At 37.7% G+C, this 27846-nt stretch overlaps 2 protein-coding genes across 2 annotated transcripts; one reads left to right on the top strand and one right to left on the bottom strand.

Moving 5' to 3' along the window:
• Positions 1–3083: 3083 nt before the first annotated feature.
• LOC145767620 (cilia- and flagella-associated protein 100-like) lies at positions 3084–16577 on the top strand. The gene is made up of 10 exons (XM_082579476.1): positions 3084–3209; positions 3522–3753; positions 4137–4248; positions 4537–4647; positions 5094–5157; positions 5782–5954; positions 6811–6962; positions 7595–7777; positions 15814–16063; positions 16349–16577. The coding sequence occupies exons 1-10, from the start codon at positions 3113–3115 to the stop codon at positions 16460–16462; spliced, it is 1488 nt and encodes a 495-aa protein (XP_082435602.1). The 5' UTR covers positions 3084–3112; the 3' UTR covers positions 16463–16577.
• Positions 16578–18064: 1487 nt separating this feature from the next.
• Positions 18065–20577, bottom strand: LOC145766597 (uncharacterized). The gene is made up of 3 exons (XM_082578314.1): positions 20370–20577; positions 19787–20220; positions 18065–18232 (listed from the first exon to the last, which is right to left on the bottom strand). The coding sequence occupies exons 1-3, from the start codon at positions 20575–20577 to the stop codon at positions 18065–18067; spliced, it is 810 nt and encodes a 269-aa protein (XP_082434440.1).
• Positions 20578–27846: the final 7269 nt, after the last annotated feature.

Here is a 27846-nt window from a genome sequence, read left to right as displayed (position 1 = left end):
GTAGTCTATCACGAGTCACGACCGCACTGTTTGATTTGTAGTGATGTAATAATACCAAAAGTAGCGATACGCACGCTCTTACCTTAAATCACGTTAAAGAACTCAGGGGGAAAAGTAAGTTAATTTTGGGTTGATTCAACGTTCGAGTCAGCACAAATCTATTTAATTTTCCTGGCGAGTTACATTGCGTACCCCGACAGCAAAAATCATCATTCTTACATTAATTCAACGTCTACAGACGTGAAGTCAATGCAAAAATAACGAAATTTTGCTGCCTACGTAACAATGCCCAAGAAGAAATTTACGTTTGTTTTACATTAATTCGACATCTAGCGAACTTTGAATTATCATAAAATAACGTTATAATAACCACGTACCGGTAACAAATTAATATCTCACTGCGAGAAGATTGCCTCGATTTACGTTTACGCTAACATAATTTCGGCACAATTGAGATACTGCGAGCAAACACAAGTCTGTTTGATAAAGAACTAGCTGTCAGAATAGGAATCATAAGACGCTGTATGGGAGGATGAAGCTGTCGCATCGTCACTGGAATACTTGAAGACGCAAAACTGCCCATTCATGAACGCGCAATGCCATACGATCAGAAGCATTATTTTTCTTTTCTGCTGAAGAACCGTTTATCCAATTTTGTACTACTTTTTTAACTTGACCCCGTAGCTTTTCTAATTCCGATTTGTTTCCGTCATAAAATTCTTTACAAATTTTGCAAAATATACCACACTAGCTTTTCCTTCTGTTTGATAATCTATAGCAGGTAAATTCCACTTTTTAACTGTATCTTCTTTCACGATGATTTATATTCGCAACGACACCGGTAAACAAGCATTCGATGAAAGAATAACTTTTGCGTAACAATAAGCCGGTATTTATAAGGTTGCAAACTTTTTACAGTTCACAAGAGCATTGTCAGCGCATAAAATAGCTTGCGTGATGCTCTGGGCGACCGCCGTGTGACACGCGATGAAGAAGCGCATAAAATTTCGTTTGATTAAACATTAAAGCATACGGCAATTGTCGCAGCAATCCAAGGTGTGTTGATTTGGCGACGGCAATGTTTTTGCCGTCGTAGATGGAATCACTCAACCAGCGTGCGATTAAAAACTTAAAGTAAGTGACTCTGATACCACACAACTTGTGCGGTAACTCGCCGCCAAACGCTTATAATCTGACTCTTGGGACCATAGGCGCCTAACTATTTTTTTGGCCTTGGGGGCGAAAGCGTGTTTCATAAGCAGCAACGTAAATTCAGCGAAATGTCACGCAGATGGATGACGTAATTATGTCGTCACACTAGGATTGCTTTTATTGCCACACTCGAAGTTATCGCTACGTTCGACCTACCGTTAATTATTATAAACAAAACTCGACCAAAACACATGCTATGCGTCTGTGTTGGCTAGCGGTTGATGGACTGCGATTCTTTAAGCTAAGCACAACATAAAGTTTAGCAACGAACTAGATTTGTTAGCATGAAACAAGAGACGAAAAGGTTTACTAAAAGGTATTGCCTGTAAATGGAATGAAAATACTAACTTGATCATACGCTTGAAAATATACCTGTTGAAAGTAAAATCTTTCATGTTTACATCAATTCAACAGCGAACAGCACGTCACCTTGAATACATTTAAAAGTTTCTGACATCCGTAAACAGCCCTTGAAAAATAGTCACGGAGAGACGTTTGATTAAGTTTTCGACTTAACATTGCTCCCTTTTCACTACAATATCGCAACTTATCATTGACCAGCTTTCAAGTTTCAATTGGCTGTAATACGCCCGTTTTCGTGTTGCAGATGAAACAAAAAATGCGCATATTTCCCGCCTTTGATCGGGTTTCTATGGCAACGGTCGTGTGTGCGCCATGCAGTTTGCGCGAGTCCGTTGTTGCGTTGATTATGCCGCGTGTGCGCAATGCGGTTTGTACCAGCCCTTGTTGCGTTGGTTAGTGGTTACCTCGGGCCGAGACTTCAAGTTCATTTTCACAGCAAGCGATTCACTGCCGCGACAATTCTCTGCAGAGGTTTCGACTTTCGAAAGCGACATCGAGTCTGTTTGCAAGCGCATTAAGCTAAACGCACGCTGCGTCAACGTAGCAAATTATGTTGTTTTTGGGTGCATTCAACATCTGATGACATTGAATCGACGCAAAATGGTAGATTTTTGCTATGTCTCAGGCAGCAAAATCAGTCATTTTGACATTAATTCAACGTCTGCAGACGTTAAATCAATGTAAAATTGACAGATTTTTTTGTCTGGGGTGGGATTGTAGCATCGCTACTCGTTCTAGTGATTATTTAGCGCATAGCTGTTGTGGTTTGCTTTTAAAAATGTTTTCCTGCTGCCGATCGCTAGTTCATCTATTGTTTTATGTATCAATGCAGCATAAAAGGTTGCTCCCATGCATAAATATGCGTGGGGGCCAGGCCCCCACGGGTTAGGCGCCTATGCTTGTGACGTCATATTACTATTCGACAAACAAGCGTAGAATTTTTGGTCGTTCGACAAGAAAGAAAAAATCGCAGCCCTGGTTTTGTGTTTTGGACTGTTTTTTAGAAAAACTTTAAAGTGTAAGAAATAAAATGGGAAATAGCAAGACACAATTAAACAGAATTGGAGGCAAATTACTTTCAAATTTGCTTTTTTTAGTCACTAACTCTAAAATAAATGACAATTCTTGATTTTCATGCCTAAAAAGTCCTGATGAGGACTTACGTATCTCGTATATCCGAAAATGCTTGACTGTTAGTGTTAAAACTATTTGTGAATAAGTAAAATGTGTTGTTATGATGCTCAATCCTGTTGTGTGTTACCTGTCTGTGGTACAAAAAAGCAAACTCTCTTTCGATGCTATATTGTGAATAAACTTCTATAAAAATAAACATCTCTTTTAAACTGCATTCCAACTATAAGATATAACCTGAGTGTTTTTTGAAGAATTCTAAATATTACTAAATGTTATTTCAATATATCGGAACAAGTTTTTTGTACGTAGCTTTATTTCTTGGCAGCAAAGAGACAAACAAAGAAAGTTGCAAATTCATGAGAAAACAACTTACACTTCAAGGGTCAATGCTACGACATCAACGATGCGAAAAACAATCTTAGATGATGCTGATAACACTGATGCAATGCAAGATTTGTCTGTTAAAGATGACACTGGGTGGCTCTTAACTGTGTCCAGAGGTAACTTTATAGCTTGTTGTATTTTTAACTCATTCAACAATCAACAAGAGTCATATAAAAGTTTTCTATTTGTATATATTCAAAATCGCAAGAATCAAACTATACTTTCAAAAAGGCGTAGAACAAAAGTATATATATGGTGAAACAAAACAAAACCAGCGCTGATTTACAAAAACGCAAAAGACCTAAGGGGAACGAAAGCGCCTTTTTTCAACATGCTACATGAGAAATTCTTGTTGCCATTTATGTACTGTATTTATTTTCATTTTATTCATTCGATTTGTTTATTGCTCTTTGTTTAAACTTCTTTAGATCGCAACATAGAGAAAGAAAACTTAGTGGAATATGTCAATAAGAAAAGAGAGACGTTTTTGGTTCAGTACTCTCTTCAAGTGAAGAGAGATGAGATGAAGAAGTTAGAAGAGCTAGCTTTAGCTGAGGAGAGGAAGCTAGAAAGAGCTGAAAGGTTCCTGGAGGAAGATGCCGCTATGTTTGATGAGTTTCTAAAAGAAAACGACAAAAATTCAGTAGAGGCTATCAAAGTGTAAGATAACTTTAAACTCATCACTTCACCTTGCTTAGATTCATAGATGTTGAAAACTACTTTAAGTGTTCATGTTGGCGCTTAAATTGAGGGAGATTCTTTGAAGTTGATTGCCTGAATAGTTCTTTAAGGCGTTCGAAGCTTCACAAACTAAGTTTTTATTGGAGCAACCTTTTTTTTCAATTAGGTAGTACAGTAGAACTCGGTTAACCCGGATTCGGTTAATCCGGATCTTCGCCTAATCCGGATAAAACTGGAAGTACAAATGAACAAGTCTTGATAGAATCGTCATCGGTTAATCCGGATCTTCGCCTAATCCGGATGGAATCGCCGGTCAAATCGAATCCGGATTAACCGAGTTCTACTGTATTTGTTATCTTCAGGGCTGAAGCCGAAACAAAGTCAAAGTTGGAAAAAGTTGCTGAGATAAAGAAAAACAATACAGTAATGGTGGCGATTCGAAGCGACATATCGAAATACGAGGAGACACTGAGGGTTAGTTCTATTGACGACGCACATCATTGCATTGAGATTCACAAGACGTACAGGGACGTTATCAGTAAATTGTTTGTAAAATGGTTTTCTTTTTAAAAATGTTTCTGATTCATTTGAATCTTTTCATTGCAATTGACAATTCATTGCAATTGACATGTGAGGCCGTGAGGGCCATCAAGATGACAGCTTGTATCAGATTATATATATCTTTGTTTGGTTATTTATATCTTTGTTTGGTACATTGTAATTACGTATAAACAGCGTTGAGATTATGACAACTCGTTCCAGGAGTACATGCAGTTCAAAGATTTTTTGGAGAGGCTGACTCCCATTGAATGGAAAGAAGAGAAATTGGTCAAGAGAGAGGAAAAAAATCGACTCAAACGCGAGGCAAGCCAGGTAGCATTCGCTAATTATGTTATTTGTAAGATAAATGACAAAGATCACTTAGATCAAATGCAACCATCGTTTGTTTACACAAAACTTCTCACGCTATATAGATCACGTGATCTGACATGTTGCATCTGATAACCATACTTAACCCCTCAACTACTACTTCAAATATTTGACCTTTCTGATATGACTTATATGATGTTCTGTTGTTTCTTGTTTTTATTTGTATTACTTGTTGTACAATTTCGCGTGTTCCTCAACCAGCAGTCTGTCTGCACCGCAATTGAATGGCCCGTCGTGTTTTAAACGAATGGAGGAACTGAATTCCTCATATAACAAAGGAATTCTCAATGTCTGATCATGTAAGGAACACATTGACTGATCTTCACCGTAACGTTTGAAATTGCAAATTGTTACACTGCCGCTAGGTGTCACCATGGTGTCTTTTCCAGGCCTCTCGAAGTTCCAACGTCACCAATGAAAAGAAGTCACCGACCCCACCGCCGCCTAAGAAAGGTGAGACTATCTGCTGAACTAAGTTATTACTTTTCACAGTTTTTGTCAAATTAAAATTATTATCTCATTTCAAAAAATTCAAACTAAATTAAACATATTATGGTCATACTAGCTACTGCGTTTGCACAAACATTTCAATTTTTTTTATCAAGGGTCTTGGAATATACTGTTGTATCCTAAAAGTAGGGATAAAGTTGAATTTGACAAAAAGGCCGATTACCCCCCTACAATTAATCGTTAAGTCGCATCTTACCGTTACCACCTCGGCCTCAGTGGTAACGACTCTACCTGTGAACATTATTTGTCATCATTTCTGTTATGCTTTGCTGTGAATCGGCTCTGTGGATAGAATCCCAGACTCCGTGTCGATAGACCTGGGTTTGATATTCTGTCTGTCATATCTACACCTTTCTAAAAGTAGCACTAAATCTTATTTCTCATTGGCACTCAGCCTTCAAGGCTGCAGCGACACTGTCTGCTTTGCTCTGTGAGCAACTCGTATCTGCTTTGGATACATCGCTACATAATAATACCGTATTGTTTGCAATTCTGACCGAGAGATCTTTCACTTTTGTTGCTCAAACTACTATCAGCAAGCTCACCCACAATTTTCTCCCTTCACAGAACCAGAAAATCGGAGCTCCAACAGGCAGTCTGCGCATGCGCGACAGCGCAGCAACATGGTTAAAAACGTCATCACCAGTGGCAGGAAGCAGCTTGTAGCTCAAAAAAGCACTGTCGAGCCCGAACCCTCGAAATATATTGAAGTGGTGGTTGATGATAACGACAGTGATGACGTAAGTGTCATCGTCAAGCGAGAGTGTGTTACGTAAGACATACGTCTTAACCCAGCCAGAAAATTAATCCTTGTGTTGTTCATCAATCAACGTCTGAAGACGTGTAAACAATTGAATTAATGTAAAAAAGGGCTAATTTGCTGCCTGGGAACTATTTCAATCAGCAAATTTTTTGTTCATTTTATTTTTTACTTTCATTAAAATTCTTACCAAATGGAGGGCACTGAAAAAAATTTAAGAACACTTGGTATCATGCAAAGTTGTTGTTGCGTAGAAACTGTTTGTATCATAGGCATTATGATTATATGGGTGCGAACATGGCAACATCGAAGGAGCGGTAGACTTTGTAAACAGTAGGCTATCACGTATGATAGGCCTACAAGATGAATGAAATGGTAAACGATTGCGCATGACCATAGAATTAAGGAAGAAATGAAGCATGAGGTGTAAGGAAAAAATACGTGGTTTGCAGATGGACTCTAGATGTTGTGGTGGCGACAAACTTTGTGACCAAACGAAAAATTGCAAAGTCAATCCTTCATACAGCAACGCATTTTTTCCTGAATCTGTTGACTGAATGCTCCTAGTGCGCTGGTCAATGAGAGTTGTCAGAGGCCAGGATGTTGTGAAGGAATTTGATGCTGGGGATCCAATGTGCTTTACTGTATCTAATATTTATTGATTATAATTATTTGCAATATAAAAGGGTTGCAGTGTTGCTACAGTATTACTAGATATGATATTTTCAATATTTTGCAGCGATCGTGTTTTGTCAACAATCCAAAATTTGTCTCTGATTCATTTGTCGTAATTCCATAAATCGTTATAATGAGGTTTCAATCTTTGTGCTTTTCAGGACCCAGAGTTGTACTTTTCCGAGCCTGCTCAACTGCTTGTCATCTTCCAAGAACTGGAAGAGCATAACTTGTCGTTGATCACTAACAGCCAGGAGACAGAGGAAGCTATGGAGGAACTAAAGAACACGATCCGTATGACAAAAGATAAAATGTGAGGGAACGTTATTAGACATCTGCATAATGACTCCACCAATGCTATAGATCGCCTGCCACTTCCATGTAGAGTTTATATTTGTGGCTGCCAGGGTATAGTTGCTGTATAACATATGACGTAACAGAACTTGTCGTTATGCTCTTGGTGCAGGTAGAGGCTCGTAAGCGATCAATAAGATACTTTGATGATTAGGTGGGTACGGTACAGCCGTCTTTGTACGGTCGGAATTCACTCAAGCATGAACTAATCGCCTAATCGGGAGAGGGGGTATTTTTGTTTTCTTGAGAGGGGTTTGCTTCTAAACAGCTTGCAGATCATCCATTAATAGTTTTATCATCCCTAAATCCCAAATGAACTTGGAGACCTGCGTGTCATCGATAACGAGTCCAAAGATTGGCTGCGTTGTAGAAGCCTTCCGTGTCATCCCGGAAACATTGACAACGTAAGGTGGTAAAGAATAAATCAAAAGCCTCGGAGGACTCAAACGGTGACAATTTTGATAGTATCCTTCTCTTGTTCCCTAATCCTCAGCATTTAGATGAGGCCCCTATGCCTCATTAAAAAGTTACTCTTTTATGACGCCTCTGCATTGCTCTCGTTGTATCCTTATCATTGACAATTTTACTCAGGAATCGCGAAACAGATATGCTGAAATCACAGATTACTCTTCTCAAGTCCACTATCAAGAGAGAGGAGGAAAAAGCTGATGACTTGGAGTTGAAATGCCGAATGTTTTCATTTGGAGAGTTCAAAGCTGAAGATCAGGATAAGACACTTAGGATCCTCAACAGGAAAGTGGAGGAAGTTTACAGGTGAAACCCCCAAAGTTACTTTTACATTTAGTTTCATAAACTTTCAACATTGCATCGATACGAACGAGATACCTAGACAATCGGATGTCCAAATAAGTCGCGCTTGGTAAGAGAAGAGTTGTCAAAACTTGAATGGGTGAACAAAAAACGTTTTTATTCAGTGAACCTATTCTATGCGACGTTTGTTTGAAAACAAATTCTTTCTATAGATTATTAGACATTGACTCAGGGTTGGCCAAGGAGGTTTCCCCCACTTTAGTTTTACCTGGGAAAAACCTTTTGGGGGAAACTGGGAAAAACTGGGGGAAACTGGGTAAAACTTAAGTTGTTGAGATTTGCAAATGTGAATGACTAATAATGATTACAGGGATCCCACTCGGCATAAAATCATAAAAAATCATAAAATTTTGCTTGATTTGGTAAAAATCATAAAATAGCATAAAATTTAGACACAATCATAAAAAATCATAAAATTTAGTTGTGATGGAGAACTGAGCATGTAAAAATCAAAAAATTGATATAGTGTAATGTGTAACAGTTCCAACCATGATAACAGAATAATTATTCGTGCAACGATTGTGACGCCGTCTGTTGAATGCACTGATTTAGGATAACATGTGGTTGCGTAATCAAGTCCAGCGTTGCCTGTGGAGCTGGAATTAGAAAAGGATCGTAGCTAGATACTTTCATTGCATGTTTTAAACGTCATTAGACATAAGCTAGACAAGTAGACGCTGACAAGATTTCAAGACATTGCAGTTATTGTGGGAGAATGGTGAAAGGATAATTTGACAGCAATGTTTTGGGAAAAAGCGTAGGGTTAGGCAAGGAAACTATTGAGGCCATTTGCAAGCAATGTGTTACTCAGGCCTCGAAATTCATGGCGGACATGTCCTTAAATCTTGAATGGGACTTCTGACATTATTTCCTGCAGTTTTTGCCTCAGCAAAAAAACTTCAAGTCAAACATTGCATCCACCCAGAGATACAAAAGGATTTCAGAAGCATTAAAAGATCCTTTGATTGAATATATTTCATTTGTATCATTTGCTTCTGGTGACTTTGAACGGTTTTTAGTCCTATTCCAATGTGAAGAGCCACTGATTCACATTCTTTACTCAGCAATCTGCTATCTGATCACGGCTTTGTTTAGTAAATTTATCAACAACAAAAAAAACATCATCCACAGAGTCAGAAAATCTTTTGCTTGATGTCACAAAGAACTTCAGAAGCCGTTGAACTTGATTGATGCTGGAACACGAGCAAAAATTTTAGTCAATGATATTGCACTCCTTACTGAAGCTGACAAGAAATTTAAATCTGACTGAACTTTTTTGTGGTTGCTACAAGTTACCTTTTACATCATTTGTCATTCCATTCATCTGTTCTTAAGCAGGCACAATTTTTGGGATGCAATCTCGATCTTTTCAGGAGGAAAATTTTAAAATTGCCGATACTGCGATCAGCCACTTCGGCTTTTTTTTAATTTTTTCTCTTGATCTTTTCAGGGTACGAAATGAGGGTACGAAGTGTTTAGAGTACGAATTAGGTTGGACCCAATTTTTGTACCCAGAAAAATGAAATAATGTTGGAGCTACAACTTCTATCGTCAATCTAACTTGGACAGTCTCCAATTGCCTTAAAAAGTGTCCTGCAAATGCTTTTGCAATTGATGTACATCTGTTTTAAGAGAAGAGCTTTATGATAAGGCAAGACTGCAGTGGTTATGGTATCAATCTAAGGATATTCTAGATGAGTTTTACAAAAAGACTGATCTTGAAAGTAACAAATAGCTACACCAATTCCCAATCTTCATACTGGACTCAAGCACTAATCAAATATGGTTTAACAGTAACACCCCTACCAAAAGTGTCTTCCTACAAGAGAATTGACTATTATTGGACAAAAATTGGAGGCCTGTTAGATGATGCTGGGATAAAAAAATATCCGCAACTATTTTGTCTTGCAAAATATGTTCTAACATTAAGTCATGGTAATGCCAGTCCTGAAAGAAGTTTCTCCATTAATAAACATTTGATTGATTCACATAGAAGTTCTCTTAAAGAAATCACAATTGTTGCACTGAGAATGGTGAAAGGTGAACTAAATCGGTATGATGATGAGGTAAACTTTCCCATTAACAGAACACTAGTTTCAGAACTAAAAGGGTGCTCATACAAAGTATATGGCTGACCTTGAGCAGGAAAGAGGTCTTAAAGAAAAATTGAGAAAAGAGAAAGTGCTCAGGCTACTGTTGAAGCCAACAATATGGCAGAAAAACAAAAGGAAATCGAAAAAATTGAAGATGAAATTAAAAAAAACTGAAGCAAGCATTAAAGCTGCTGATAAAATTATTGGAGATGGGCATGCAAAGCTTCAGGAGGCATTGTCAAACAAAGCATTGGATCGAAAAGTTTTTCAAGCAGCTAAAGCAAGAATTGACATCGCCGTAATCGTAAAAGAAAATGTGAGAAAGTGCTTGCTAATGCTATAGGCTCCAAACTGAAATTAAAAAGAAAAGATCGTAAAAGGGAATTCTTTACCAATTAACTTTGTCTCAACAAGTTAAGTTGACTTTGAAATTGAACGAACGCCATTTTCAGTCTTATTTCTTTTATTTCTATTTTGTTCGTGTTTCAACTGCCTTGCTGTGAGTGTGAAGTAGCCTAAATTATGCTGACTTGCAATCGGTATCTCTCTTAGTTTTTGTTTGCATTTTCTTGATCTAGTATGGCTTAGGTTTTTTGTACTTCAGAATCAGAAATTTTATCATCATCATCCTATCAGAAATTTTATCATCATTATCCTATCATTTTTCAATTCAGTGTTGTGAAGAGGCTGCTTTATACTATGAATGGCCGCTATAGTTTTTCATAGGGTCACTTTGGCCACTAGTCGAGTAAGGATCATTGGTTATGATACCTATGGAGGTTTATTTTAAGTTTAGAGTTAAGCCTGAACTTATTTAAAGTAAGGTCATGACTCGGTTCGAGATCTGAAATAGGGCTAGATCAGCTTTGGGTTGCATTAACCATATATAGTGGCCACTCGTATTTTAGAAAAGCCCCTATTAGTGTTAAAATATAGGTCTGTAGCTATTTGAAACTAGGTATTCTACTGTTCTTGCATTTAATTAAGTGACATAGTAGCCAACTAGCCATGTTCTACACTATGGTATTGCAGCTTCCTGAACAGTTGTTTCGTTTATTGTAAAGCACTATTGCATCACATATTTCACTTTCTTCACACATTACATATTCATTTTCTTTATTTTTTAGGCTGGTTGTAGTAAGAGTATAATAATATAATAACTGATTTACGGCACTCAGCAAAGCAGGGTGATCTAGACATTCAGTTTGACCATTTGAGTACCGGTAATGTTACTAAAAAGTTGGTTTACATGAGCCATGCTAGAAAGATCAAGCCACAGTAAATACTGATTCCAAAGGAATTATGATAAGTTAGATTTCTGCAGAACCTAGAAGTAGCCTACTGGTTATTCCCAATGTCTTCGCAAGTCTGTTGTTGCGTTGATTTGATTTTTAAAGTGCAGCTTGCTCTGAACTGAGCTAAACAATTTAACCATATTGAAATAATGTAAAGAATAACAAGCTTACAGTATATTATTATATGTTTTGTACTTCCACTCAAAAGCTGTAGCCTATGTTGGGTTTGACGTGATGACTTGCATTGATTGTTTTTCCGTAATCGCTTTTTATCCTTAAATTGTAAAAAGAAATACTTTAAAAAATTGAATATAACAAAACATCGAGCTCTGATGTAAAATCATAAAAAAAGCATAAAATTTTGATGAAAAATCATAAAAAAATCATAAAATAACCAAAAAAATTCATAAAAAATCATAAAATTTTTGACTTTTTTGGCATAAAATCATAAAAAACAATAGGAAACTTTTGAGTGGGACCCCTGTGATTACTTCTCATAGTTAATGTTTATTACCATCATATTTTGAATGAACCTATAAGATTTCCTGTGCTCATCCTACAAAAAAAGAAAAATACTGTGATTTACTAATATCTAATAATAGATAGGTCCAATCATTAGTTTACATAGATGAACATACGTATGATACCAGTATGTTATCAAGTTAGATGCTCACCTGTGCCTAACATGCAGTCAGCGAACAAAATTGTAAACATTGAACAACAAAAGCCAAAGAAAGAAAGATTAAGAGCCGGTATAATCTCAGTCATTGATAACATGTCGACAGTCTTCATTGTCGACATTGAACAGCTCTTCATCTGGGGTTTCAGATTCTTTCCATCCGAAGTGTCTATAAACATGCACTAATTTGGCAACCCTCTCATTGCCCAGTCTATTTCTTTGCTTTGTGTGGATTAAAGCCATGCTACTGAACAAGCGTTCTATTACCAGCACTGGATGGTGGGCATGATGATATTGCAATCATCAATGAACAAAACTTCTTTACTGGCTCATTGTTTGCAACTTTTCTTATGTATTGCCAATATTTAAGCACTTGGTGACAATTTTTTCATTGATTTGATAAGAGATGTTTGGAAAAATAGATGTATCCTTAGTCCTTAGTTTCATATCCTGCCAGTAGGAGAATAAATTGTCATCTTTTTCAAAAACAAAGTTGCGTGCAGTTTCTTGCTTATCTGCAGATAAAGTCATATATTTTTGAAACTGATCAACATTGTCTCCTTCATTTTTTTTCTCACTTTTCTCCTTCCCTGAGAGTAGCACACAAGACATCGTTTTTGAGGCCTTTCTTTTTTTTCTGTGCGAGGAAGCGTTTTAGAAAAGTGCTTACCACTGAGGGACTCGGACTGGGAAGGCTATGTGGACGACCTCTACTGCTTTCTGGCAAAGTGCTGGAAGATATCAGTTGGTTCGCAAGTTGCAATTTAAACTGAAGCAATTAGTCACAATAGCACAACACTGACTGGCGTGGTCTTTGAGCTGGGGGTAGACTCTCTGAATTCAATAAGAAATTACAATTGGTAGCTTGGTACTGCCAGCAGACAGTGAGTCAGTACGCATTGAGAAAGTGTCAAAAGAAAAACCTGAAATATCACTCTGTGATGATCCGAAGCTTTATCTATTTTATCTAAGTATTGATGCAATTCAATTGGAAAATGTCATGAGATAACAGCTAAACAGCTGGCTAGTCATTATATTGCATAAGAAACTCCGCAAACAACACATTTAGAAGTTTTAAGGGTTTCCCCCAGTTTTACCCAGTTTCCCCCAGTTTTACCCGGTTTCCCCCAGTTTTACCCGGGAGAAACTGGGAAAAAACCTCCCAGAGGTTTTACCCAACTAACCCTGCATTGACTTCATGTGGATTTAAACTTTTATTGATGACGTAACTTCGAAATCAATCTCCAGGCTACAAAGATGCTTTGTTCTTGAAGCTTGCATCAAAAGACCCCGAGTCAGGTAGACCAGTGATTCCCAACGTGGACCACTGGTGGTCCATCTAGAATTTTTAGTGATCCAGAGATTTTGTGTCCAGAGCATCAAACCAAGGCAGTCACCAGTTTTGCATGTTGTTACATTGATTCTACAAAGTTGAATTAGCCTATATAGACTATATACGCATGATCTTTAGTTGCAATAAAATGTAAATTATTCATCTCCAGTCCCCACCTGTGGCCGGCACTGGCGCCGACTTACGGGGTTACGGGGTGGCCACGCCACCCCGTAACCGCTATGGCGGGGTGGCAGCCACCCCGTTTAGGTTACATTACTTACTGCAAATAAATGTAATTTGAACGGAAGTTTAAATCTTTTTTTGATCATTGGTTTTCGCTTCAAGTCAACGTGAAGCAAGAGGTGAACTAATACACTCTAATACAGTATTGCGAACAAAATGATTGTTTTGTCACAAGCATGATACTAGCGAAACATCAAGCAAGCTACGTGAAGATTACGCAACACGTGGCTACGATTTTTTTCCTTGTTGTTGTTGCGATCGTTTTATTTGTTGTCATAAGTCATTGTTACATTTGTTAGGTTTACAATGAGATTTATTAATCAATAAAATACGATCTTTCCATTGCCTCCCTCAAAAATCTTTTTTGAAAATTTTTAAACTGCTCATAATATCGCTATAAATTATGACAGCTATAAAATACTTGGAAATCAACTTATCTGGATGATTGATAGCTCCACTCCCTAAATGAATATCTATTTTCAAATTTCATTAAAAAAATGCAATTTTTGAAACTTTTTGAGTTTTATTTAAATAGTGCACTTAGTAAAGTAGCAGTTTTAACGTTCTGCAAATTTACACGTTTATATGATTCTATTCGAGGAAAGCTACACCCCCTGCCAATTCCCGATAATGCAAGCAACCTTTTTCAAATACTCAAGATTTTGCATTTTGAATTATTTTCCGATTTCAATTGGAGTGTACTGTCATCTACTTCATGCTTTAATTTCTACTTTGTTATCTACTTCATGCAATAATATTGCGTGTCAATGCGTGACAAACTGTGAGGCGGGAATTTATTGGTCTGACATACTGTAGGAGTTGCTTGTTACATCATAGAAAAAATTACGAAAAGTCGTCCTGTAAAAGTCTGAGGCGAGAATTTATTGGTCTGACATAGGAGTTGCTTATTACATCATAGAAAATAAAGAAGACATAAACCCAACGCTTCTGCGTCTGGAATTGCAACAGCTGGAAAGTTTTCAACAGCAAACAGATTTTTGTTTCAACTATGTCGCAACTGCTTGATCTATTTGCAAGCAATGAAACAATTTTATTAATGCTTCCAAACGTGGTCTGCGTTGTGAAAATATACTTATCGTTGCCTTCCACCACCTGCGAGACGGAGTGATCATTTAGTGCACTCAGGCACATAAAAACCTACTTGCGATCTACCATGACGCAACAGCGATTGAACCACGTCCTAATTTTAAATGTTTATCAAGCTTCACGGTTACAACTTGACCAGTTGATTAGCAGTTGGATTGACAGAGCTGCTGTTCGCAAAAATACTTTTGCCAAATGTTAAGTGTCAGAGCAGCAACGTAACAATAAAATTCACGACATACCTCCTGTGCTTTGTTTTAAAGTTGCTTTGTAAATTGTCGAGCTACAAATCAGGTGTGAAAAGACAATTGCATCTACGAAACACGCTTAGTAAAAATCAAACAAAAACATGTAGATTGATAGTTTTTAGGTTGCCATATTGTGCTATCCGCCACCCCGTGCAAAAATAAAAGTCGGCGCGTATGTGTGGCCCTACCGAATCTAGAGGGTGAAGGAGGCACGTGCCTCTCTTCCAAAACTCCGGAAAAAAACATGTAGCCTAAATTTTTCTACGTTGTTGTAAAAATTTCTGTTCACTCAACCCTATCTTATTAACCCAACATGTGGCATTGAGAACGCATGGTTTTGCCAGTGGGAAACCTTCAACAAATAATTTTCATGTAACTTTAATTTTAACCAAAACTTGTCACTCCAGTTTTAATTTGGTGAGAATGGTCAACTGCAAGTTGTGCGTCTTGATAAAAAAGAACATTACTGTTGGGCCTACTATTGCACAAAACCGCGATAAAATCGAAGTTAAAATTTGTGTAAATTTTCTGGGACAAGCTTCCACACCCTTTACTACAATAATTGTAGTACAATATTATTCCTTTTCAAACGTTTCATTGCTTATTTGATCTTGCAAGTTTTGATTTTTTTTTTAAATATTTGTTTGCCGACCCCCATTTTTTTTTTATAGACCCGTTACTGGTCCCCACTTGGATTTTAGTTTTTAAAATACAACTGTAAGTAGTTTGGTTGAGTGTGCGAATTAAGAGATATTGCTAAAACTTTTAAAGTGACAGAGAACTGAGTTCACTGACTTATGTGCAACACAGCTTCGACAAATTGCCTTCTTGGGGTGTCGGAAAAACAGTGGTCCATGAGACAAAAAAGCTTAAAAACCACTGAGGAAGACCAACATCAACAAGCTTACTTCTCTATGGTTGATTGTCACATGAGGAAGTTGGCAATTTCCTCGGCATCTGTGATCATCTTGTTTCTCTCCACAGAGGATGCATTGGAGACAACGAAGCAAACATCAGCACTCTTCAGATGTTGACCAACATTGAGAACCGACTAGAAGATCTGTTTGAAAACATTGAGGTAATGCCTCCGGAACTGGTGGAGGCTGCAGAGAAAGCCAAAGAGAAGGAAAGGAGGATGAGACTCCGAGAAGAGAAGCTAGCTGCTCAAAGAGCATATCAAGAGGAGAGAGTAAGAAAGGCCTTGGAGAGAGCAAAAGCTGACCCCAAGAAGAAGGTTGGTTTGTACAGTATTATAATAGTTTTTGTTTCATTTTCCTTTGAATTGTTTTGAAATAAGTTTTCTTCGCTTCTATTTCATTATCAGTTGCATTATAGTCAGATTTCTAACACCTGGTAGCAATATTCTTATAAAATAATGTGTGATGCAAAATATTAACATCTTACCTAAATGCACATTGCACATGCAAACATGGCTATTTTTGTCAATATCCATGGTTTTTTCATGCGAGTCCTTCGGCAAGGTCATTGCATCATTCAATTGCCTTCTGTTTCTTCCAAGGTTGGGAAGAGACTAGTCTTCCGCTCGGAACCTCCTCAGAGGATTCGTAGAGAGGGTAAGAAAAAAGATGGAAAAGAGAGAGAGGAAGAAGAGAAACATCTTTTCTTTGATTAACCCTTGAGCACCTCCCGTGCCCTTGTTTGACTATGTATGCTAGGAAATATTTGTCCACCAGAGCATATAGTCCATCATCTTTCCAGTCTTACAGAAACTAGAAAGATTGATTGAAATTAAAGAGCAGATGACCGAAATTATAGCATCTGGAAAATTATAGGACGCCATTTTAATTGCTTTTCATTACCGCCCTCCAGAATATGTGATGTTTATAGAACCCTTCAAGAATACTCACAAAAGCAACGTTGTAGGGCCGTTGACAGGATTTCTCGGGCCCGGTACCAATTTATTTTCGGGCCCCCTTCATCGACAATGTTATGAATATAAAGGTTGTGTACAAACTTTTATTGATGTGCCGTTACAATGAGGATGACACATGCCGTTCAAAGTAGAAAATAAAGAGGAATATCATTTATATATAATATATTATACTACTATGCGTATCACAATCTTGGCGCTGCTGGTAGTCTGTAATGCAGTAGCTTGCTCTTGTTTGTAATGTCAGTCTTGTCAGATGTAGAGCTTTTTGTTATTCTGTGCTCCGGTTCTAAATTTAAACATTGTGTTTTTTAAATTCCCCTTGAAAATTCAGGCTATAGTGGACTTTATGTGTTTTTGTAACTAAAATTAATTGATATTTTACTTTCGTATTGAGCACTCTTTGGTCGGGAAATCTAACTGCTTTATATTATTAATATATATGTTGAAGTTGTCATTGCCTTTTATCGCAACTTTGGTAAAAGCTATTGCAATACCTTTGCTATCATATGTACAAGCCACTTGTAGCTAATCCAGCATGTGAAATGTAAAAATTCTTACCTCCAGTTTCAAAAAAGTCCATGTCATATACAGTTAACATTGAACTACAAAATCAATGTTATGCAACAGAATGCTCAAAACTGTTTCTTATAGCCTAGTACTGTTAACAACTGTAAGCAAGAGAAAGTGTCGGGTCTGCAAAAACCCATACAAGCTTGAAGCTTCCGATGAGAAATAAAATATTACTGTCTATAAGCTTACAACTAAAATTGCCTACCATGCAAGCATTAATTAGTACCACCAGGTACTAATTAACCGAAAAATAACCTGTCAACAAACTATTGAGAACAGATGGTGATCAGCAATGGCTAAGCAACAAAATTGCACCAGTTTACAATGCCTATGAAGATAACTAAGCAACGAATTCACACCAGTTTAAAATGCTTTAAAAAATTGGTGAATAGCACTATGCGATATTCAACACCAAAAGTGTACTGATTCTGTAAGTTGTTCACTAAAAACTGGACTTGACAATTCTTATACAGATCAGCAGTACTTGTTATAAATTTGCCTTGGGACCAGGCTAGTTTGGATTTAATGATTGGTGCACAATACCAATGATTACCTCATATATGCAAACATAGAATTTAGTCCAAAGTCATAGTTGAACTAGTAAGTGAATGGATCTTTTATTCAAGATTTGCTCAACACGTTCTGCTGTAGTTGCAAAAGCCACACATTCCAAGAATATACTGTAAACAAAATCTGTAGGAATGGCGCTCCATCATCATTAATTGAACTATAAGGGTGCTCTTCTTGCTTTTCTTTGTGCAAAACAATCTATTACAGCTGAAAAATCAAGAGATCTTCCAAATCAGCCTCAATAGCAAGAATGCCAAGGTTCGTCAAACGGCCTTGGCCCATGGTAGAACGCAGAGATTTTTTTGTTCTGGCTAAAACACTGAACGATCTTCCAGCACTTGCTGCTGTGACAGGGATAGTACAAAAAGTCTGCGTGTAATACAAATATATGGAAATAACAAGTTCAAACCATTAGAAGAAATGCTGTTCAGAAGCAATAACGGAGCCTTGCAATCCTTTTCTTCGAAGTTGGTAGAATACACATTTTTGAAGCATAGTTATTCAGACATCAAACATGCTCCATCTATATCATTAGGGTATTTTTTAGCCAACACTTCTGACTTCTCTTTAATAAATGTTACATTGAGATCCTTGAAAATCCATAAAACATGAAAAGTTTGTTCAATATCTGCAATCAGGGAATACCTTTGTTTTATTTGAGAAAGAAGCAAGTCAAACATTACATAATAGGTTTTAACTTTCAACTTTTTTTCTCAGACATTTCCCTTGTGTCCCCCTCCCCATGTATTCTCTTGTGTTGTCTTGTGGGATCACTGTTGGGCAATGGAATTCCTAAATTTTTTGCTACAGTTTCACATTCTGCATACAATGCATCAAAGTCATCTCTTAGGACTTGCAAGTTATGAAGCAGCATCTTGATATTTTTTCTGGCAACATCTACAGTGGCAGATCTAGCCTGCAATACTAAGCTGACTTCATTAATTATAGTGAGTGTTTTCAACCACACGGATGACATAAGAATGCACTCAAACTTTAACATGTACGTACTGCAAGATACCTTCAATTTCTGGAAAAAGCTCCGGTGAAACATACAATTATCATTAAATCAAATATAGTTATTACTCTCTAAACCCTTAACAGCCTGTTTCAGGGCCAATGTTAGGGCCATTAAAGCTGATTTAATTCCCTGCAAGTTTTTGGCAAATGGCTTAACTGCATCAATTCTTGCAGACCATCTGGTTTGAGAAGGGCTGAACAAAGAAAATCCTGACAAACAATCTTTCAAAATCTCCCACCTCCCAGGACTAGAACTGAAAATACACTAAGTTTTCTGTACAATGCCAAAGAATGTGACCACTGCACCCAGTGCACAACAGTAGCTGACTGCATTTACTCCATATAGGTTTAAGGAATGTGTTGCACATGGAACAAAATAGGCAGTAGGGTTTACGTTTAAAATGTGTGCTTGACAACCATTATATCTGCCAGCCATGTTACTGAATACTGCCACTATCATATCCTTGACCTCGACAATCATCATCATCAGCCGGTCATGCCACTGCTGGCAGATGGCCTCCACATATGTTTCCACACCATTCTGTCTTTTGCTGTTCTCATCCAGGTGATGCCAATCTTTTCTTCTATGTCATCTTGCCATCTTCTTTTTGGTATCCCTCTAGTTCTTCTTGCATATCTTGGTGTCCATTCTGTGGTTATCTTGGCCCATCTGTTGTCGTTCATTCTTGCTGCATGTCCCGCCCATTGCCACTTTAGGTTTGTTGCTGTTTCTACGACATCTTTGATACAAGTTTTGTTTCTGATGACTTCATTTCTAATCTTGTCTTTTCTATTTATGTTCAATATTATTCTTTCCATGTTCCTTTGTGCTGCTGCCAGTTTTCTTGTTTGTTGTTTTGTGAGTGACCATGTTTCTGCTCCGTATGTTAATGTTGGCAATATTACTGTGTCCATGATTTTTCGTTTTAAGCTAATTGGAATATTCTTGCTCTTTAAAAAAGTGTTATATTGACCAAATCTTCTCCAGCCTGATGTTATCCTTTGGGTGATCTCAGTTTCCATGTCGTTTCCTGGTGTTATCATTTTCCCTAGATATTTGTATTGATCAACCTCCTCTATCTTTTCTCCATCTATCAAAATACCCGTCCTTGGTTGTTTCCCAGCTATCTCGTTACACATTATTTTTGTCCTTTTCTTGTTCATCTTCATTCCATCTCGTTTCCCTTCTCGATTCAGTTCCTCAAGCAATTGTTGCAGAGTACATTCTGACTGTGCAAAAAGGATGATGTCATCTGCAAATCTGAGATTGGTCAGCAGTTGTCCATTAATGACAAGTCCAGTCTCAGATTTCAGCCTCTTGAATATCTCTTCAACTGCAGCTGTAAACATAACAGGTGAAAGAGTGTCACCTTGGCGCACCCCTTTCTGAATCTTTATTTTATCACTTAATTTCTCGGTTCTGATTTGTGCAGTGCCATTTGTGTATGTAGGCTATTTTTGATAATGTTTACTATTTTATCTGATATACCATGAATTTGAATTGCATTAAAAACAGAGGAGTGCTTGATGGAATCAAATGCCATAAATAAGGGTAGTTGGTATTCATTCATCTTCTCTAAGATCTGCCCAACTGCATGCAGGTGATCAATGCAAGAGAATCCTTGTCTGTAAGCTGCTTGTTCAGGGGGTTGGTTTTCATTTAGACTGCTGCTTATTCTGTTCTTGATGATTTTCATAAATAGTTTGTAAATATGAGAAAGTAGGCTAATGGGGCGATAGTTTGCAAGGTCTTTCTTGTTTCCTTTTTTTAAAGAGAAGAGTAATTATAGCATTTTTCCATTGTTCTGGCACTTCTTCGGTTTCGATCACGTTGTTAAATAAGTCACAAAACTTTTCGAGTAGAATATCCCCTCCTGCTTTTACCATCTCTATTACTATGTGGTCTTCTCCGGGTGCTTTTCCATTTTTCATCTGTTTGACTGCCTTTTCAACTTTGCTTTTCAGAATTGGAGGAATTTGTTCGACTGGATTTTTAGTGACAATGTTTTGTGTTTGATCTTTATATAATGTTTGATAGAAATCAGCACATCTTTCAATTATCTTTTCTCTGTTTGATGTTTCTGAGCCATCTTCATTCTTCAGTGCCGGAATCAATGCTCTGTTTCCATCTTTTTCAGTGTTGCATTTTTTCAATCCCTTGCCTGTCTCAATTGCATTTTTCACCTGTAGGGTGTTGAATTTTCTTAGATCTTGTCTAATACTTTTTCGTATGTTCTTGCATAACTCTCGATATTCACTATTGCCTTTAGATGTTTCTCTCATCATTTCTCTCGACAATCACTAATTGATAAGTCATGATTATGAAGAACATTTCAGCCATATCTTTTCCTTTTTTCTTGTTGCAGTCAGCAAACAAGAGAAACCTTTCTTGCACTTTCCACTCATCACCGACTTTCTCCACAAATCTCAGTAAAAAAGTTGTTTGCTCAATGTGAGCGGTGTCAGGAGTGAGGAGCAATAATTTCATTTTGACTTTGGGGAGAAAGATAATGTACTTGCAGCTTTTTTGCACTTTCCTGAGAATTTTTTACTTTGTTTATGTGTGACATCAACAGTGGATCATATCGTGCTATAAGTTCAATCAACCCGAGAAAATTTCCATTCCTAATATCACCAATATGCTTAACAGTTCCTCGGAGTGCTAAGCCTCTTTCACATAGAAATAATACAACATTCAAAATACAACGGAGTATTGCCCTCCATTTGCCTTGATATTTGGCTTTGAAGCTTAGTATCAACTTCAGATTGGCTTTTACAGCGCTTCATAGCCTCATGCATTTCACAAAAACACTTCATATGCTCAGCACTATTCTCATGAGATTCTATTTTTGAAATCAATTTTTAAAGCTTTATTTTGTGAGTAACCATCAGGTAAAGTGAAGGTAGGTCTGTGCATTTCATCTTTCTTGCTAAAAATCCGGCATGGCAGACAATATAAACATTGTTTTGCATAACTCCAAGCAAGATAATTTCAAGGATTTTTTCTCTATTTGCTAAGGTCATGTTCATAACTTTCTGTGAAAGCATAAAATCCAGTGGAGTCTCTTGGTGGCTCAGTGGAAAAAGGCTTGGGAGTGGTTTTGATAAAAAAATTTATTTCATCCTCAGTAAAGTAGAGTTTTTTAAATAAACCTTTATCACAAAAAATTAAGAATGGAACTTTTTCTGGCATATTCATTAATAAATTCTTTCTCTTTTTTCTTTTGTTTCCTTTTATACGCTCCACTTTCATACCTATTAGGGTGGCTCTTATTTGGCAAAAAATGAAAAAAATTTGAATTTTGTGTGGGACACCCTTTTAAAAGGTGAGGTTGTCAGAAAAAATAACTCCTGCAAAAAATTTTTGAATTTGAAATTGATTTAGAGGTGGCCCTCCCCCCCTAAAGTTTTGCTCCCTCCTCCAAAATACCAAATCTGCATATCTCAAAAACTGCTTGAGCTAGAGATACGGTTTTTGTGTCAAAAGATGCAGAAAGCATGATTTCCTATATGCTTTGTGAACAGTGATTGCGTCTATCTTGAGTAGAAAAGCAGTTATTTAGAAAAAACCTGTTTTCGGTATTCTAGCACAAAACAGTGCTAAACAAGTATTGTGGCCCAAGCTATTCAATAAACAAAGTTCATAAACTAACCGGTAAAACTGGTAAAGCAATAAACGAAATAAGTATTCCTAAACTTTTATGCATTCATGCATAGCTAAAATGCCCGTTTTGTATCATATTCCTTGGAGAAACTCCTGAGCGTGGAATCCGCTTTCAAACTTCAGGTGCTATGCATCGCACTTGTTGGATGGCAAAGGCGATTTATGCAAAAAGCTTGGTGTGCATTTATGGTATCTGTCCGAAGAAATGGTTGGACTAGCCTTGTTTGACTCTCGATTGTCTGTGGAAAGTAAAAAGCTAATGGTGGCAACCATGTTAGATGAAACAGGAGAACGTCCACCAAGGAGACCAAGCATCAAAGTAGATGCGTTTCTTAGCAATAAGGGTCTAGAACAGTATTGCACCTCTAATTCAAAATGGCTTCTTCAGCTGTTGGGTGAAGATGAAGCAATAATTATACTTTCAAAGGATCCTGCTCATTGGACTGAAGATGGTGCATTTATTCAAGCTTTACACATGGCAAAGGGACTTTCAGTAGTCAATGACAGAGCAGAGAGAGGAGTTGCTCTAAGTCTAATCCAGGATTTTAACAAAATCTTAACTGAAGATGAGTACCAACTTCAGTTTCTTTTGCAAGTTGTTACTGAACACAGAAAACTGTTTCCAAATTCCAACAAGAACAATATTGTCTATTCTTCTTCGTTTAAACCTTCTTTGTTACTCCAGGGGTCAAGGGCTCTGTCTTTTACCACTCTTGGGCAGTGGCGATGCGGTTTAGATGCTTGAGCAGGTGTCGAGCAGCAATCCTTTGATTCGTCCATTGATTCGTCATCCAGTTCAAGCAGACCACGCACACCATTTGGCGCAGTTACAGATGGTGTGGTCTGTGGTTTGTTCCTCTTTGCCACACTCACAGATTGCGGATGGAGCCATCCCCAATTTGTGCATGTTGGTGCGAAATAGTCTGACTCCAGTAGGCTAGCCCAGTACGCAGGCGGTTGAGCCGCACCCAGGCCTTCCTTGGCAAATTATGCATTCCGGTTGGATGGGGGCTGGTGTCGGAGATACAACTTTAGAGTCTTGAGGAGTTCTTCTTCCACTCTGAGCTCCATTTGTTGTTCTCCCAGGTAGCCGCGCTGATGGATTGATTGGTCTTCAGCGGTTTTCATCAGAAGTTGTGCGTCACATACAAATGGGTGTCTCGATTTCAGTTGCCGAGGATGCTCGATTGCTCGCTCACAGACTCGTAGAGATTTGAGTGGAGCAAGTGGTTGGGGTTCGTAGTGCGGCGAGAAAGAGACAGGATGGCTTCTTCGCGACGAAACTCAGCTGGTTGGTTGCCTGCAAGAACAGGGAAATTGTCCAATGGTGTAGGTCGCAGACATCCTGTCACGATGCGCAAGGCAATATGTGAAATATTGTCGATAATATCGCTTCTTCCAGTATGATACTGACCAGAATTACATTTTGATATGAATATCGTTACCAGTGTTCCCTCTAAGGTGCAAAAATTAAGACAAAAAAACGAAATTTTGTAGACGGTTTCGTGGTCACAAAAAAGGTTGTAAAATCAAGATTTGGTCAAAGGCGTTTTTTCTAAATAACTGCTTTTCTACTCAAGATAGATGCATTCAATGTTCAGAAAGCAGATAGAAAACCATGTTTTCTGCATCTTTTAACACAAAAACTGTATCTCTAGCTCAATTGGTTTTCGAGATACGCAGATTTGGTATTTCGAGGGAGGGCACAGAACTTTAGGGGGGGAGGGCCACCTCTAAATCAACTTCAAATTAAAAAAAAATTTGCAAGAGTTATTTTTTCTGACAACCTCACCATTTGAAAGGGTGTCCCAAGCAAAATTCAAAAACTCAATTTTAAGAGCCACCCTAATACCTATAGTATAAGCCATAACCAGTGTTGTACGCGTCAATGAAATAAATTGACGGCGTCAGCGCGAATTGCCTAAAAACTTTACGACGTAAAGTACTGCGTCAGCTCTTTAAGAAATTGACGGTGTCAGCGCTATTTTAGCCAGGGTCTCACAAAAAGAAGTCTCACAAAAGGAAGTATTGCAACCAAGTTTAGGCTAACAATGGCTATAAATAAAGAGCAGGTTTTATGTTTTGAGACTGTATTGTAATTAGCTGCTTAGCTTCTTAGTTATTTCCTTGTAGAAACACAAGCATTTCAAAACGTTTGTCTGACAATCTGCTGCGTTTGGGACGCATAATGTCCTTTCCAAATGAAAACATGCCTTGCACAGCAGCGCTGAATGGTACTGGTATGTTGTATTTCAAAAACAAGCCTTGAAAACGTTTACTCGAAAGGGATCACTGTTTTAAGCGTGCTGTGATGGCTTAGCATATACAAATCTTTTAATGAGGTCCACTGCACCAACATCGCTCTTTTCAAGGGCATAGAGCTCTTGAAATAAAGTATCTTCAACCTCCGCGATGACATTCATTAATTTTTCTGATCCCTCGTTCTCGATACTGCTCACTATATGAGTGATCACCATTTGGCAAACTTCTTCCTCTTATATTCCAGGTAGCCATTCTAACCAACGCAAAAGCGGGTAATTCAGATGAGTCGCGCTGGCCAGAATACACTGTGAAACTCTCATTGTGAAGCGAGATTTTCCATGAAAAAAAAATGACGCATAGCACTTGACGCTTAAAATCGGCCAAATAGTTGACGGCGCTATCACTTCCGTCAACTAAAAAATAAACTGATGGCGCTAGCCTCAGCGTCAACAAAAAGTTGACGCCGTCAACGTACAACACTGGCCATAACATGTACGGTGGACTAAACACTAGTAATTTATCCTGCAAAGCAGACTATTGTTAAGAAACCAAAATTTGTTTCTTCGAACCGTATACCAGTACTGCATATGAAATTGGTTGCCTGACAATTGACCAACCATTTCTCAGAGGGATTTTGGCGTATGGGGTTAGGTGGTCGGATAGTGTTCGCTAAGCACTACCGATGTGCGACTCCTAGCTCAGAAGGGGCGATGTTCTAACCTTATCCCTTCTAGAGTGCACTGCCTATTAATACCACACAGAAGTAAGCCTTGTAGAAGTTAATATAATTTAAAGTAAACCAAGGTAGACAGGGTAACACACACAGTAATATTAATTAACAATAGAATCAATGTCCCAAATAATACAGTAGTCCAGGTTGAAACTTGTAGCCATGTTCCGAATATCATTTCTTCCTTTGATGTCTTCTTTTTGATGGTTTCAAAGTGTCTTGCTTAATATTCTTCCGCGAGCCACGTTCCAGCCTTGGCGACCTCTAGCGGACAAAATTCTTCAGACGCATACAGTATTGTAAAGGGGCACGCCACAGGATCACGGATATTGTGCTAGTTCCTAATACAAGAAAAATATATGTTATTACAATGTATTGTATCGATAAATGTAATGTCTACGCTCAAACAGTCAAAAACATGATAGCCTACTATATTCTGTTTTCACATACTAGACGAAACTAAATTCTTGTTTTATTGTTTGGTGGCTGAATTGGCTATTTTACCACCAGAGAGCTGAAGTGGGCCCGGTACTTTACCATCTGACGGCTGAAGTGGCTGTTAACCTATGATGGCAATTCTTTGAGATCTAATTATATTAAGATCTTGATAAAGTTTGAAGTCGCAGGGAATCTTTTAAATCTGGGCTCGGGTCCAAAAGTACCACCTAGACCCCCTGTCAACGCCCCTGCAACGTTAGCTGCAGTATGTCATGTATGACCTGTATCGATTTATGCTTCCATTTAAAACATACAGACCATTGTTGTTGCGTCACCCATGATTTAATTAAAGCATTTGTTTTTTTACATTTTTTCTTATTAAATGCTATTCTATGAAAAAGGTTTAAATGTTTGCTAAACTTTGGAAAAGAATAATTTTTGAAGGTTTAAAAAAAACATCAAACAAAGATTGGCGAGTTAATAACATTGATTTTAAACTGAGATAAATGCTGTTGCAGAATCGTGAGGCATTTCGCTGTCAAGTCATCTTTCACAGATTTAACCATGGGTCACTCTCTCATGTTAGCATGAGGCTTTTTGTGATATTCTGGTTGGAATTATTAGAAATTTGTTTATCTTTGCGTTGCTTACCCTCTGACTGAAGTGACTTACCGGTACTGTATATTAGTTGCCATTTTAATATTAACAATTAATGAATTAATAAAAACAGAGAGATGTGCCATCGTTGCTGAACAGGTTGTATTAACCTGTTTTAGCCACCTTGATAAAGTCAGTCGTGCTGACTGACGAAACGTCGGAAAAAAAAGCTAGTTATCATCTTTAACATCACGAGGTAACCTAGTAAATAGTCACCAGAAGAACGCAAATTAATTTTATTAATTAATGAATTGTTAAAAACTTTTGTATTCTTCGTTGTTCGATTATATTGTAGCTATTTTCCACTTTATTTTACTGTTTTGTTGCTGGTCTACTTTTCAGTAGTCCTATACTATGTATAGTATACTATGTATTAGGATGTTTCATTTTTTCACGATTTTTGAAATCAAAAATGCTTGGGGTCTAATCAGATCGGATTTTGGCCACAAACAACCGATCCAAAATATTTTTTCGATCGGACGACTTTTAGAGGGTGCGCGGCCCCCCCAAAGTTTGAAAATTTGAAGCGTGGGAAAATTTGCAGGAAATATGCGATATCTCGGTAACGGAAAGTGATAGGAAGACGTGTAAGGTGTCAACTTGTGCGGAATGGCCAACTTCCTATCTGCGTTTAATACATTTTGCTACCCTATCTGCAACGAAAAAAAAGTTAATTGCAAAAAACTGTTTTTTTCATATTTTCGATGTTTCGTTCTACAGAAGCAAAACCCTTGGAACCAGTAACTACAGTGATTACAAGTTATAGAGAGCAACAAACATGTGCTATGGCATAGGGTACAAGTGTGCATCGAATGTTACACAACAATGGACTTCCTTTCACGATTGGCTTAGAATACCGTCATCTCCTATCGCACAGTGTCTCTCACATGTAAACGTTTCAGCATAAGCTACCAACACAGAGTAATTAAACAAAACAGTTGACATTGACGTGGCTGTGCAAATCAAGAGTCATACACCATGTGAACGCGAAGAAAATCATAAATTCAACAGTATGTACAATACTTGCGGACTAGAGGTACTCAAACGCAGGAACAGGGATCCCCCAGTCATGACCAGTGAAAGCAAAACAAATAAGCAACATCATGTAGAACGAAAATTCGGGCATGTTACCCAAGAATAAAAATTACTGCCGGCATGTAACACTTAATGATTATTCTTCAGCATTGCTTAAATGCACCACATGCACCAATAATC

Source organism: Aplidium turbinatum, chromosome 3 (assembly GCF_918807975.1).
Source record: "Aplidium turbinatum chromosome 3, kaAplTurb1.1, whole genome shotgun sequence".
NCBI classification, from domain to species: Eukaryota; Metazoa; Chordata; class Ascidiacea; order Aplousobranchia; family Polyclinidae; genus Aplidium; species Aplidium turbinatum.
This window is presented reverse-complemented; position numbering and strand designations above follow the sequence as displayed.